Source organism: Perca fluviatilis, chromosome 7 (assembly GCF_010015445.1).
Source record: "Perca fluviatilis chromosome 7, GENO_Pfluv_1.0, whole genome shotgun sequence".
NCBI classification, from domain to species: domain Eukaryota; kingdom Metazoa; phylum Chordata; class Actinopteri; order Perciformes; family Percidae; genus Perca; species Perca fluviatilis.
Genome location: NC_053118.1, coordinates 28418661 through 28432321, shown reverse-complemented (window position 1 = coordinate 28432321; position 13661 = coordinate 28418661). Strand labels below are relative to the sequence as shown.

Genomic DNA, 13661 nt, shown 5'->3' with positions numbered 1-13661 from the left:
TCTACGGTTACAACACAGTCATGGATGATTGCCATCCATCTCTATGGATCATTACTGTCTGTCGTCTGCACGAGCCTCACTCGTGCGCGCTTATAAACGCACGCACACACATAAACAAGGCTGCTTCAATATTGGTTACGTGACTGTTGACATGTAGCCACTTTCATCAGAAGTCGCCGATAAGCGGTAACTTCCAGGGCTGAAGTGAAGCCAATGCGCAAGTGCCTTGCATTCTGTATAATTTCCAGTTCTCTTAATACATCCGTGTTTTCAGCAGGGGCGACTCTACTGGCTCCAAAGAGAAGAAAATGACCCTACTACTTATCACTTGATTTATTACCTCAGTCAGTAAATATTTTCCTAACGAGTTCTCAATCGCTATAGTTTCAAGTCTTCCTAAATACAGCCTGATGTTTATTTTATAAACACATGACAGACAGATATTTTGAATAAGGACCCCTTAAATCTGTTTATATTAAGAAAGATATGTACTGACTGGAAGGGGCGATTCCAGGAGGGGACCAATAATCAGTTGGGGGTCATTTTATCAGAATACAGCATTGAAAGTCTGCTTAGAAATATAGGAAATAGATAGGATAGAACAACACAATGCAATTCATCTAAATAAAACACATAACATTCATCATTAATTTCACTTGATCTGAATACATTATACATTTTTATAGGCTCACTCTGCCTTTTAAAATAAAAACAATTCCAATGTTGGTTCCATGATATCAGAATTTTGGATAGTCATCATGGAAACATTAATTGGTCATGTGACAAGGGCTGGGAAATTGGCAGAACAGACAGTACTCTGATCCAATGGAAATCACAATTGTCAGATTGACAGCACTCTAGCCCAATGGATTAGTGTGTGTTTGTTGGGGGGAGGAGGGCACCAATCCAAGCCTTTTATAATTAGAAAAATGTATTTCATAACAAATAAGCAGATACAGGTGATTTGCTTCTTTATTGTCAGTTGTCTCAGTCATAAATCTCCGGTTCTTGTGAGGTGTCGGTCATGGCTGCCGTGGTCTCCTCCAATTCCTTTGGTTTGTCCTGTGGCAAAATATAGACAAGTGAAAATGCCTGCATCATTCTAAAATATAGTTTTATATATTTCAATGAGGAAAATGTATTAAATATAAATGTATTGCGTACCATCTACCAACAAAAAATCCAGCAAGGCATAAAAAGTAGCCTCCATCTGTATAACACATGGCATTTAATGCTCTCATCCAGCATGTCTTAGTGAGCCAATACAGTAAGTGTATATAATGTCCCTTCTGTTTATTAATTTGTATCCCCATTATTTGTTACTAAGGAACCTGTTTTCTGCCTCCATTTGAGTATAACATTTATCAAATTTAATCTGGGTTGAACAGTGATATTGTTGAAGGACGAGCACACAAAAGATAGTGCTTTATGTTTCTATGACAATCCCAAAAGTTATGAGGTGATCCAGTTTTATCCCTATAATCTGCTTTATGGGAGAACGATACATAGTCAAATTGCTCTCCCTCCCGAGTCCATGGTTCAAAATAACAACAATACATTTTGGGCACAGCTTGCCAATCGTTTCTTCCCAGGCTGGTATCATTTCTATTTAACATTTAAGAGCACCGCATGTATCTGACACAGCTATAACTGAACTATTAAATCACCTAACAAAACTTGACTGACTGTGGTGATTCATGAGACATTCATATAATGATAGACAGAGAGGGACATCACTTTATACAGTACCTCAATATATCTTATAACCCAGGGGATCAGTTGGGCTAATCGGCTGTAGACGCCTGGTTTATTGCGCCGTCCACAGCCCTCTCCCCAGCTCACCACCCCTGCCAGCCTCCAGTCCCCTCTGGCTGTCTCACACACCAGGGGTCCACCACTGTCTCCCTGAACACAGGACCAACTCATATATCAAACAAGTTTTTTAACACTCTTTGCACACTTAATGGTGACGGAAGTGATACAAGTTTGTGTTAGGCTATCAATTGTAAAGTTAAAAGATATTTTTCATGAACCCATATCAGGTTTATATGGAGATTTTATATCACCGGGTGTGTATACCTGGCAGGCGTCCACTCCTCCGTCCATGGTGCCAGCACAAATCATTCGAGGAGTCAGGTACATGCCGTAGACACTTGGCTGGGAGCAGACCGGTTGAGCTATTACCTTGACCTGAGCCTGTCTTAGGTTATCTGACACAAAGCCTGACAGAGAGCAGAAAGAAGAGAAATTAGTAAAAGAAAAGAAAAGACAAGGCACTAATTGTGATATGAGTGTAAAGTATAACTCAAAGGGAGGTAAAAAAAGGAAGAAAAAAAACGTTTTAATTTGTGAAAAGTCACACAGACAGACTGCAGCCAACAAGCCTTACAGCATCCCTTATAAACAAAACAGCTGCCTCAGGCCTTGTAAGCTGTAAGCAAATAAATTACAAGGATGGAGTCTGTTTTTCAATTTGTGTCATCATTTAAATTATGTTTCTTCTCAGGCATCTTTGTATCAGAACTTCTCAAATGCAAAAAGGAAATTGTATTTAAAATATATATGTGCTTTTTTTATGTCCCCTTTACTTATTTACATTTTAGTTGCCTGTTGCTTGTAATGTTTGCACGTTGTAAAGTATATATATATATATATTTATTTATTTATTTATTTTTTATTGGGGGGCAATGACAATAACATGACGGTCAGTGTGAAATGATTTGATGAGTTCCAGCTTAAATTGTTAAGGGTGGCTGGTGGGGCGAAATTATTTTTTAGTTCCCCAAAGGGTTTGGGTCAGCCATGAGATCCATGGGATGTACGATCAGTTGAGAACTTGCTTTTACGCTTATAATTTAATGATAGGAGTAAATGATTACAGTAAAATCAGAGAGTTTGTGTCAGTGTAACAAACCTCCTTCATTAATATATCCCCAGCCTGTGATCCAGCAGGCCGCTCCAGGAAGAAAGGACTCGCTTGGACTGGGTAAACAGACCGGTCGCACCCCACCTACAAAACACACAGCTATCAGATATACATAATCGTCAGACATAATCTAAGCAAAGCAATAAAGACATACATGTTATAACATGTATGATGGTTGTGAGACCACAAAGTCCAGTTCCAGCTAAGTTTCTGTCAATGTATAAATGTCACTTATCTTGCTTTACTTACAAGCGTGTAACATTTTTACAGCACATTTAATAAATACAAAAAAAAAGTATTGCTAGTTGGACTGTATACATATACATGTAAAACAGAAATGGTGTTGCAATGAAATGAATAATCAACACAGATCAGCAGTATTTAACCAGATGTATTTGAAAGAGAAATTTATTTAAAACTACATACACTAGAATCTGTATGAAGATAGTTTACAGAAGTTTACATTTATTTTGCATCTAGGTACTAGATATAGGTATAATCCAAAATATAAAAATAATTCATGATGTGTCAAATTTCTGTGATAAATAAATGTTTATTTTGATTTGCAGATTGATGGCAAATACAATAATGTAAGCATGTTATAGTACCCACATTATGCAGTAAATTAAATGATGGATATCAGCGGTAATGGTATTTGCTATTTTAGGGTAGTCTTTATTGGACATTTTCACTAGCTTTATAACTGCCTTTTTTTTCCTCAAAACATAGATCTTAGTATTTCTTTCCAGCGAGGCCTATTTTGGAATCTGTTTCTATACAGCACATGTAAAGGGCAATTAGCCTACACTATTTATAAAGTGTAACCAGGAACATGATGTGTTTTACCCGGCCCTGCCGACAGATGGGGCCCCCTCCTCTTACCCTTCATGTCCATGTCAGTGATGGTGCGCAGCAGGCCCAGGTCATAGTCGTTGTTGTCTCTGTTGTAGAGAGGGTGGTAGAGGATCTGCAGTGCTCTGTAACGTTTCCCCACAGAGCTGTCTGCGATGCTGACTGTGTCCACCACCACCAGCCAGTCAGCCACTTCAAGCATGTTGTTTCTGCAGAAACCGCAGTGAGAGTCAGACATTTGTGGTCTGAGATCAAGTTAAATGGCCCCGTTGTAAACGGCTCAATGCTTGTCTTTATCTTACTGTAAGAGATTGTATAAAAATAGTGATGCTGTTTTTCCTCTAATGAAGTCGGGTTTCTATGTAAATAAACTGCTGATTGTCAGATTAGAATTGCAGTGAGCCACTAGAATCCCTAAAATCAAATTTTGTACTGTATGTGTTTTTAGGCATAAATCATTTGAAACAACACTACAAATTAGTGTGCAACACACACACAAATACCTCTTTCTTGTTCAGGTGCCGAATCCAAAAATTAATCGTACTTTCTGCCTGCCAAGCACACACTTTTGTAAGCCCGCTTTAAAAAATCTATCTCATTACATTCAAAAGTTACATTGTTTCCAGCCCAAATTGGGTCTATAAGTATAAGGTATAAACGGAGTGTTTAAACACTGTTGCAAAGGAGAAAATTATTACCAATGGAGATGTTACTTTAATAATATTACTATGATATGTGGCCGGGTTAGCTCAGTTGGTAGAGCAGGCACACATATATAGAGGTTTACTCCTCGAAGCAGCGGCCGCAGTCATTGCAATTACTTTATTTAACTGCTTAATACAGTACATGCAAGTAAATCACTGCACGCAGTTTGGGTCAACAATTAATTATTTTTGCTTCAGTGCTACAAACTATAGAAATAAGCTTCTTATAGTTTGTAGTGGTAGTGTGATGATTTCCCAAAATCCAGATTAAACAGGCAGTAAAGAGCGTGTGATGTTCAATAAACTCTGTTGTTCTAGGTGCAAAAAGCTCACTGATTGAAGAATTGAATTGCCCTCAATTTACTTTCTCTGTTGCAGCTCTTAGGCTTTGGAATGACCTTCCTCTGTCTGTAAAAACCTGTCCTTCTCTGGGGGTTTTTCAGAGTGCTTTTTTTTTTTTGTTGTTTGTTTTTTTTTTTTGTTTGTATTGTTTTTTTAGGCTTTTATGTTTTTATACCTTATGTACAGCACTTTGGTTCCACTTGTGGTTTTGAAAGTGCTTTATAAATAAAGTTGAGTTGAGTTGAGTTGAGTTACCTGATCTTGACTTGATTATAAGAACATAGAATTAACTTGGACTTATGGATATGCAGACAGGGTGAAGCACTACCTGGTTGCATCTAAATTGAGCTTCCTGAATTGACTAAATGTTTTCTCCCTTAACTGATGACCCATCTCTCTTACTTTCATTCCCCATATCCACCTCTTACTCAACAAAACAGTGAGCTGCAGTGATGACCCAGCGAGGGGAGATGATGGCACCTCCACAGACGTGTTTCCCTCTCCAGTGCATGCTAGCCTGCCAGCCCCACTTGTCCTTGGCTGCAAACGTCCCCCCAACAATACGCCGGCCATCACCAACCAGAACTTGGCAGTCTGGGTGCAAGAAGGTGAACAAGAAGAGATGTATGCAAAGTGAAAAGAGCCAAAGACAAAATACACACAAAGTTGAATTGAGTAAAAGTATATTAGCAGTTTAAAGAGATAAATCTGTGATTTAAATCATCCAGCTCTGTGTCATGGCAGTGTGGGCAGTGTGTGCAGATGAACAGTGTGTGGCTTCCCTCCGTGGCTGCAGCACACAGAGCTCTCAGCTGAGAAAAGCAGCCAAGGTCTGCCGAGAGCCACCGGATGATGCGAACAGCTGAGGTCCGCTGAATTTTGTAAAACGGTCATCCAAGATTTCAGCAGACCTCGGCTGCTCTGAGCTCCCTGCATTGGCGCCACGGAGGGAAAACAAACACCGTTCAGCTAAACACACTGCCCACACAAAGAGAAAACAGAGCTGGCAAAGCATCCCTTGAATGATTATGGTAATATTCCCGTATTGCTCCTTCTGGCCAGGCTATTAAACGTATGGCCATAACTGCCAGACAGCTGATGGATGTGTAATAATCTTCTGTCCAAGATAGATCAGCAGATAATTAGAATGATATTAATATTACTGTAAGAGCCATTTTCATTGTTTTGGGTGTAGGACACAAATTGTCCACTGGTGTCACTATTGTGCTTGTGAGTGATGTCTATTTAGGTAGGAACCTTTCAACAGGTAACAAGGCCTGCTGTTAATCGGAGCACAAATAGTTTTTGAACGCATCAAATCACTACACACCGCAACTCACATGTGGATGTTGAAATGTTTGTTGATGGAGCTTAATGGACACATGGATTCTTGCACGTTGAGTCAAAAAGCATTGTGATCAATAAATGGCCATCAAAACGCAATGATGACTATTGGAGTCTATGATTTCAACTGAGCGGTGTAATGTAGGAGAGAGCGCGGCAGCTAGTTTACTAGCCATAGACTGTTTGTTTGTTTGTTTCAAGTCCGTATAGCAGCCCCTTAGTGGCTTTAAGTTTTTAAGCTTAGCCATTATAATTACAATCCCCACAGCCCTTAATCAGTGTAATTTGTATATATCTTTTTTACCTGCAGTGATGTTTTGTGTCTGGTTCACTGGATTCTTAGACAGAAAAGGCTGCTGAGTTGGGACACTGCAGTTCCCCATCACACCACAGAGAGGAGACGAATGACTGAACTCAGAGGGGAATACCAGGAACTTGACTGATTTCAAGAGAGAAAAAAAAACAGTGACACACACACACACACACACACACACACGTTAACTTGAATAGTAAAGACTAACATTACAGGATCGTCACAGAATTCAAATGATCAAAACACCCAATACAGATTCCCTGTCCACATTTTTTTAATTACTGCTGACTCTATAAATAATGACACAAATGTTAACCTATTTTGAGCCCAAAACATATTCCAAAGACTGTAAAATACTCTCTATATTCTCTTTTGACTCCTCTTTCTGATGAATTATTTAAATTCATTCTAAAGCTTCAGAGACCATATTAACTGGCATATTGAATGTGTAAAACCCATTAGGTTGGATTTTCTCCTTATTCCATATGAAATGAGGTTCAGTAGGGTACCTAAGAGAGCAGAGATGATGACCAGTGTGGTGATGGTAGAGAGGCTCACAATCAGTAGCAGCTCGCGAAATGAACAGGCTTGAGGTTGTGAATCTGCAGATAGATTAAAAACAAACAAATAAATACATCTTTAAACTATAAAGGCCTTGAGCTTCAAGAGAACCTGACTAACCTCCTAATTTCTAGGCCCAGTACTGGGCTGCGCAAGCCATTAGCAAATCCAGCTGTAACATAACAAACACTAAAATGTACGGGCTCAAAATATGATTTATTTAGTGTTTATTTTAATATTTACTTACTGGCTCCAGATCTACAGCTTTAACATTAATTGTAGCTACTGCGCCTGTCAAACTGTCTAACATGCAGCTGTGTTAAACCTTAAACGTGCAATCACTGATTTTGTTTGGCCACTTTGGTGCAGCGGAAACAGGTTGTGAATACAACATTGACATATCATCACTATTTAAGTCGATATGGTGGAAAGTTGTGTATTTACACATCCAGAGCAACATTATCTTTAATTTGGAGTCATATGTTTTTCCCACCTAGCACCTCTTTTAGCTCTGTTTTTGGTCTCTACCAACTCTTAAGGGAAATATCTGGCTCTTTAGCTACTCAATTATCCACTATGTTCACCAGCTGGTCTCTAACTGTGTGCTGTTTGGTGCTATTGTACAGTGGGGTTTCAAAGATTTTTCTCTAAAAACAATAAATCTACAGACCAGACAGCTAAACAATAGAAATCATTAAAGCTCCATAAAGCCAAGGAGAGCTGCAGATTCAGTACATATAGCCACTCTAAATAATTTAGAATTTTGAATAATTTATTGTTCTATTTCGTATAGGCTTCGCCCTCTAATAGCTATTGCTATTGGGTTAATCCCTTCACGCATGCACAGTTGTGAAGATTTCTTTTGCGCCCTGTGCCCTGCACGGGCCTCTCTTACGTCCGCAGATACTGTATATTACTGCTGCGTGACCAGAGATCTGCTCCCTATTTCTCTTCAGTGACAAATTAGTCTATGTTCTGCTTGTGGACCTTGTGTCGCAGGTGGCATTGACTAAATCAGCTTCGCCCTTAACCCAATAGCAATAGCTCTTAGAGGGCGAAGCCTATACGAAATAGAACGATAGTTATGTATCGTAACTCCATATTCTGTGAGTATGGGCACAGCCCTCTAAGATTCAGGCCACCTGCTTCACCTACTATTGGCTGAAGAAAAATGCTAATGTCGGGAGCAGATCTCTGGTCGCGCAGCAGTAATATACAGTATCTGTAGACGTAAGAGAGGCCCATGCAGGGCACAGGGCGCGAAAGAAATCTTCACGACTGCCCATGTGCGAAGGGATTAACCCAAAAGCTCTTAGACGGCTGTGCCTATACTCATAGAATCTGGAGTTACAATAAGTTACTATCATTATAGAGAGTTAAATACATTCAAAAAATAATTTGTATAGCACATTCAAACACAACTACCAGAAATGGTGTGTTGCAAGTTATGAGCCTGAGCTGGTCAGTCTAACCTTTAGATGCAAGCTGCCTAAGGGTCTTTGGGCCTTTTTAAGCATGATTACCAAAAGGCTCCGTTCAGAGGACCTGAGTGAATTGAGGACAGAGCACATCCATAATGTGAGGTAAAGCATGAGCTGCATGCAATACCTTGGAGGTGAAAAATGTTGAAACCAATTTTATGCTTGACTGACAGCCACCTGAGGCGGGCGAGTGCTGGTGTAACGTGGAACCTCTCACTAGTTTTTGATAAAAGCCTCACGGCAGCATTCTGCAGTGGCAGGGGGACTGACAGTGATGTTGTGGTAAATGTTATTAGGTGAGTCTATCGTGAACTCTGGGAGGTAATTCATGCTGTGTGTGACTGTTTCCTTGTATAACTTATATCAGTTTGATGCTCCATATGCCGACTGTGACATATTGTAAACTATGTATATATGCTGTAACAATATATACCAAAAAAAAAAAAGTGTGACAAACACTATTCCTTGCATGAAAACGGAGGATACACTGACAGGCTGGGTTCATCTTCCACTTTGTGCCTAAAGCTGAGACAGTGGATTGGCTAAAACAAATTATGAGAGCAAATGAGATGAAAGCATTTCAATCTTTATAATTCCTTCTAAAGAGATAAACAGATCGGAGTAGGGCAGAGTTTGAAGAAAAAAAGATGAAATTGTCAACATGGCTGACATGGCGTTGGTAAAAAGCACAATTTAATACAACATATGATACACCTGAGGGGGCTAATTATTGGTCAGAGAATAGACCGACATTTTCACAATAGATAATCCTTTTTTTCTATTTGTTAGATGTGATGCAATTCAATCTTGGGTGGTGTGAGAAATCTGTCGTCTGAGTCCTTTTAAAAGATATCATCAAAGGCCATTTTGAGGTCGAATAGCAATAAAATAGATTGCACGTCCGCACTCTCCCACATTATGGTGTTATTGCTGAGGCTATAAAACAGCTTCCTCAGCACTCTATGTTTTGAAGAAACTGAGAAATGCTATTGTATCTATCTTGTCTAGCTGATAAGAAACCACTCTGACTGAAGAGGGAATAGGAGTCAGGAACATATGGATGGCTCTGTCGTTTTGTGGAATCAATGGGTCAAGGCTGCGTTCCAAAGAGAGGCTGAAAACTGGCTTACATGAAGAAATCATAGATATTTTTAGGAAGTTAGAAAACAGAGCACAATGGAAATAATCATACAGGGACAGAAGCAATGATTTATCTTGAAAGAAAACGCTGGTAAGACACTTAGTGTAAAATATGAATCTTTTACAGTAAAGGGGACACAGGATGCCAAACCGATCTCCACAGCAATGGAGTATTGTCTGGTTATGTATTTTGGAAAAAAACGCTTTGTCTTGTTTGTATTTCTTAGAACCAATTCCAACCGTCCAGAGTGGCGCTAAGCCCTGGCAGCAGAGATAGCGAGAGGGGCGGGACATCCTGTGCATGCGAGACACACCGAATGTAAGGCTTTATCCAACGTACATCTGTTGAGCCAGACTAATCTGATCCTGACAGGAGATGGAGCAGAAGTGTCTCCAACACCTTTGAAGAACTGGCAAGGCAAATAATGACTTCATTATATAGTAGGTGATGAAATTTTGGGCCAACTCTTTGAAGTTTTTTGTGTGACTAGAAGAGATAAAACACCTAATATGTCATCATTTAAAGAGACAAGAGCAGCAAGGGGAGCAGTAAAGGCCTGTCTGTGCAGATGAAGAACCTGAGAGTGTTTAAGGTTAATTTCATCAGCAACATAGTCACTTCACATCTTTTACTTTCTGATCTTTTGAATAGTTGGGCTCTTGGCTACATATTTTCGTTTTAAGATACACATTGAATAATTTATTCACAGGGATTAATTTTCAGTGGTGCAAGGCTGAGTGCAGATCAATAATGCGGTTGATTTCACTTGGCTACATGACTAAAGAAGCTTGCAGATAACTGAGTATTAGAGATGTACAAGATTATTATGATGTAAAAATAACAACAATAATAAGGAGAGAAGGGTCTACAGCCAAGCTAGCGGCTCTGTGAGGCTGTTTAGGCATAGTGCGTGCATCTGAGGATGATGGGAATGTCATTAGTGTTGCAGGTATTTAGTCATAAACCAAAGAACCCTGACCTAAACTCAGGAAGGGTTAGGGTTAGTTGGAGTTGTTCCCCACTTTGCCCAGTTGGTAATCCCTCCTTGATTATTTTGAATGGCTTTTCTCAGACAGAGGGTGAATACAGATGCAGCAGCCATGGAAAGTATAAAAGAAATAAGTGTTTTTTGAAGATTAAAGCATGTAAACATGTTCTATTAAATACACAAAATACAAGTATGAACCTGGAAATGAGCCTAATTAGTCTCCTTTAATTATTACTATACCTGGCTCTTCAGCAGGGAGATCTTTGGGTAACATGAGGCCTACTGATCCCTCCTCCAGTGGGCCTCCATCTGACGGTTTCCTCTGCTGAACTTCCTGGGAATTATCACTACAAGGAAGTGCTGAAGCCAGGGTTTTTTGATCTTCAGCCTCCGAGGAACCGGAGGGAGAAGATAAAGTTCCTGGAAGTTGAGCCTCTGATGTTACTTCATATAAGGATGATAGCTCTGGGTATACATTTCCATTAGCTGGAGGTTTATAATTAGGCATGAGTGTGAGGATCGTAGAAGGGACCAGAGACGATACACTCAGTACTTCATGACTAGTTGGACTTGAAGATGTTGATGACCACTGCTCAAGGGACGGATAGATTGACACAACAACTGGCTGCTGTGCATCAGAAGCGCTGGTGCTGCTTGCTTGGACGTGCAAATGCATACCTGTAAAGTCGCGGGTAGCGCTCATGAAATACAATGTATGTTTAAAGTTAAGGTTTATGCTCTTTGGTGTGATGGTGTATAGCTTGTGGAGTCTGATCAGCAGCGTACATGTGTTGGTCCGGATAAGATCTGCTGGATTTCAGACATGGCTGAGCTGAGGGGAGGGACACGGGCATGGAAGGAAACCGTCAAAACCTCAGCTGAGTCCTGCAAAAGAAACAAAAGCGACAACAAATAATGAGCTTGGAATAACACTTCTGTGAGTAACTTTAAGAAATTAGGTGCTACAATTCCCACATAATATAGAATAAGTCTAATATGGTTCTTATAAAGTGCATTTTATTATATTCCATTACTCAAAGAAAGATTTTTGTGAATTGCTCCTTTTTAAGCGAATGTCAGATTGGATCTTGGTAATTTAACCTGGTCAAAGTATGAGACAGAATTAAACTGATTTTCCAGAAAGAAATTAAAGGTCTGCCTTGGTTAACATCCAAATAAAAAGCTTGCTTTCAGGAAATACTAATAAATAAATAAATGAAACATGTAATTCATGAGAAAATGTAAAATAAGGTCACAAAAAGTACTCTCGTAAGAATTATGAGTTACGTTACTAACGCTGTTTTAACCTACATTGATTACTTATAACTGCAAGAAAAGGCCTATGTGACATCGATTGTTCAATACAGTAAACTCTCATCACATCTTCACATCTCATCACATCAGTGTACTCTAAACATGTTTTCAAGCGCTCTCACCTGAACGTCAGGCGTACAGATTTGTACGCTTCATTTGTATGCGAGGACTTATTCATCCGAGTGCGTCTCCTCCACTTAATGAACCAGCATTGTACCAGAGTGGGGAAAAGAAATGCAACACTGTTGCACTGTCAGGGACAGGACACCGAAGACAGCCCGCCTGCTCCGGTGCATCTTCAATCCCAAGATGCAAGATGTGTGCTCCGTTACTGTGAATCCCTCATCTTCAGATGGCACACCTCTTCTCTTGCGATTCTACAACTCTCCTGCTCCTCTCCTCAGTTGCCGCTCAATCATCTCATTGTGTCACCCCCTTCATCATCTCCCTCCTTATCCTTCCAGTCTACTCTTCTTCCCTCTCCAACTTTGCCTTCCTCCTCTGGTCAGAGCAGGGCGAGGCTGTAGCAGGCAGGTCAGTAACGGATATGTGCACCCTTGTCATTGGGTGTCTATGAAATATGCATGGGGATAATTGGGAGCTTGGGTCAGAGTTTAATAACAGAGGGTAATGTACACCACGAATGAGTTGCTCCCACTCACAAGCACTGAGGAACATAATGGCAGCACGGAAAGACACATTCACAGAGTCAAGGAGTTGAATTTCTTATAGTTGAAAGATATGTATCCAATAATCATACTCATTATATGAATCTGAAAAGGCCTATTGTGTGTATGAGTCCTGTGTGTGTGTGTGTGTGTGTGTGTGTGTGTGTGTGTGTGTGTGTGTTTGTGTGTGTGGCCAGTCTACTCCAGGGTATTTTGTTCGTCCTATCACGTTACTGCCTCAGGCAGTGCGAGGTGCTGGGCGCTACAAGTAACCCCAGTCGTGGCGTTACTCAGCATCTTCTAGGTAACACTGCTGAGTTCACTTTAAAGATCAAACATGGTGGAGGAGACATGACTGTATCACCTGTGGACAGGTCCTGTATGTCACTGCATCTGCAGCATTGGAAACATGGTGCAAAACACATTTCACTAAACAAACATTTTCCAAATAACTGAACTGAAAGCGTCCCATAAAATTAGTAAGTCAAACGAAAAACGAATCATTCCCTAAACAACAACAAACATTTTTGTAAAATGACATTTTATGTAACAGACTAAACAGAAACAGATTTTTACCTAAATAAATAACTTCAAAAACACAAGAAAAAGACAGAAACACTTACATTTTACGAAACAAAGAAGGAAAATATAACAAGTGCTCACTCGATCGACTCTGTGAGGCTTTTAGTCAAATGCTATCGTGAGCATGCTAACATGCTCACTAAAGTTTGACCAGGGTCAGTAGGATTCATCCTCTGGAGAACATGAATGTCCGTACAAAAAATGTCATGGCAATCCATCCGATAGCGGTTTGAGATATTTTAGTCTGGAGCAAAAGAAAACAATAACAGCAACCAAACATTTAGCAAACAACTAAAAAGTGTGTACAAACTGCTCTTTTCTTGGTAAATGTCATCACTTTCTGTTTTGTGAATGTGTTTGGTTTTATTTAGCTATGTAAAATGTCACTAGTCTTCTATTTTCTTACAGTCACAATGTTTTCACCCTTGCTAAACCGTTTCCTGAA

The 13661-nt window shown here is 39.9% G+C and overlaps 1 protein-coding gene across 1 annotated transcript; it reads right to left on the bottom strand.

Annotated features, from left to right (window-relative positions):
• Positions 1-893: 893 nt before the first annotated feature.
• Positions 894-12481, bottom strand: LOC120561728 (serine protease hepsin-like). Its single transcript, XM_039804943.1, has 10 exons — positions 12089-12481; positions 10893-11537; positions 6991-7083; positions 6473-6607; positions 5253-5418; positions 3809-3987; positions 2915-3010; positions 2080-2222; positions 1750-1905; positions 894-1062 (listed from the first exon to the last, which is right to left on the bottom strand). The coding sequence occupies exons 2-10, from the start codon at positions 11353-11355 to the stop codon at positions 988-990; spliced, it is 1506 nt and encodes a 501-aa protein (XP_039660877.1). The 5' UTR covers positions 11356-11537; positions 12089-12481; the 3' UTR covers positions 894-987.
• Between the last annotated feature and the right edge of the window lie 1180 nt (positions 12482-13661).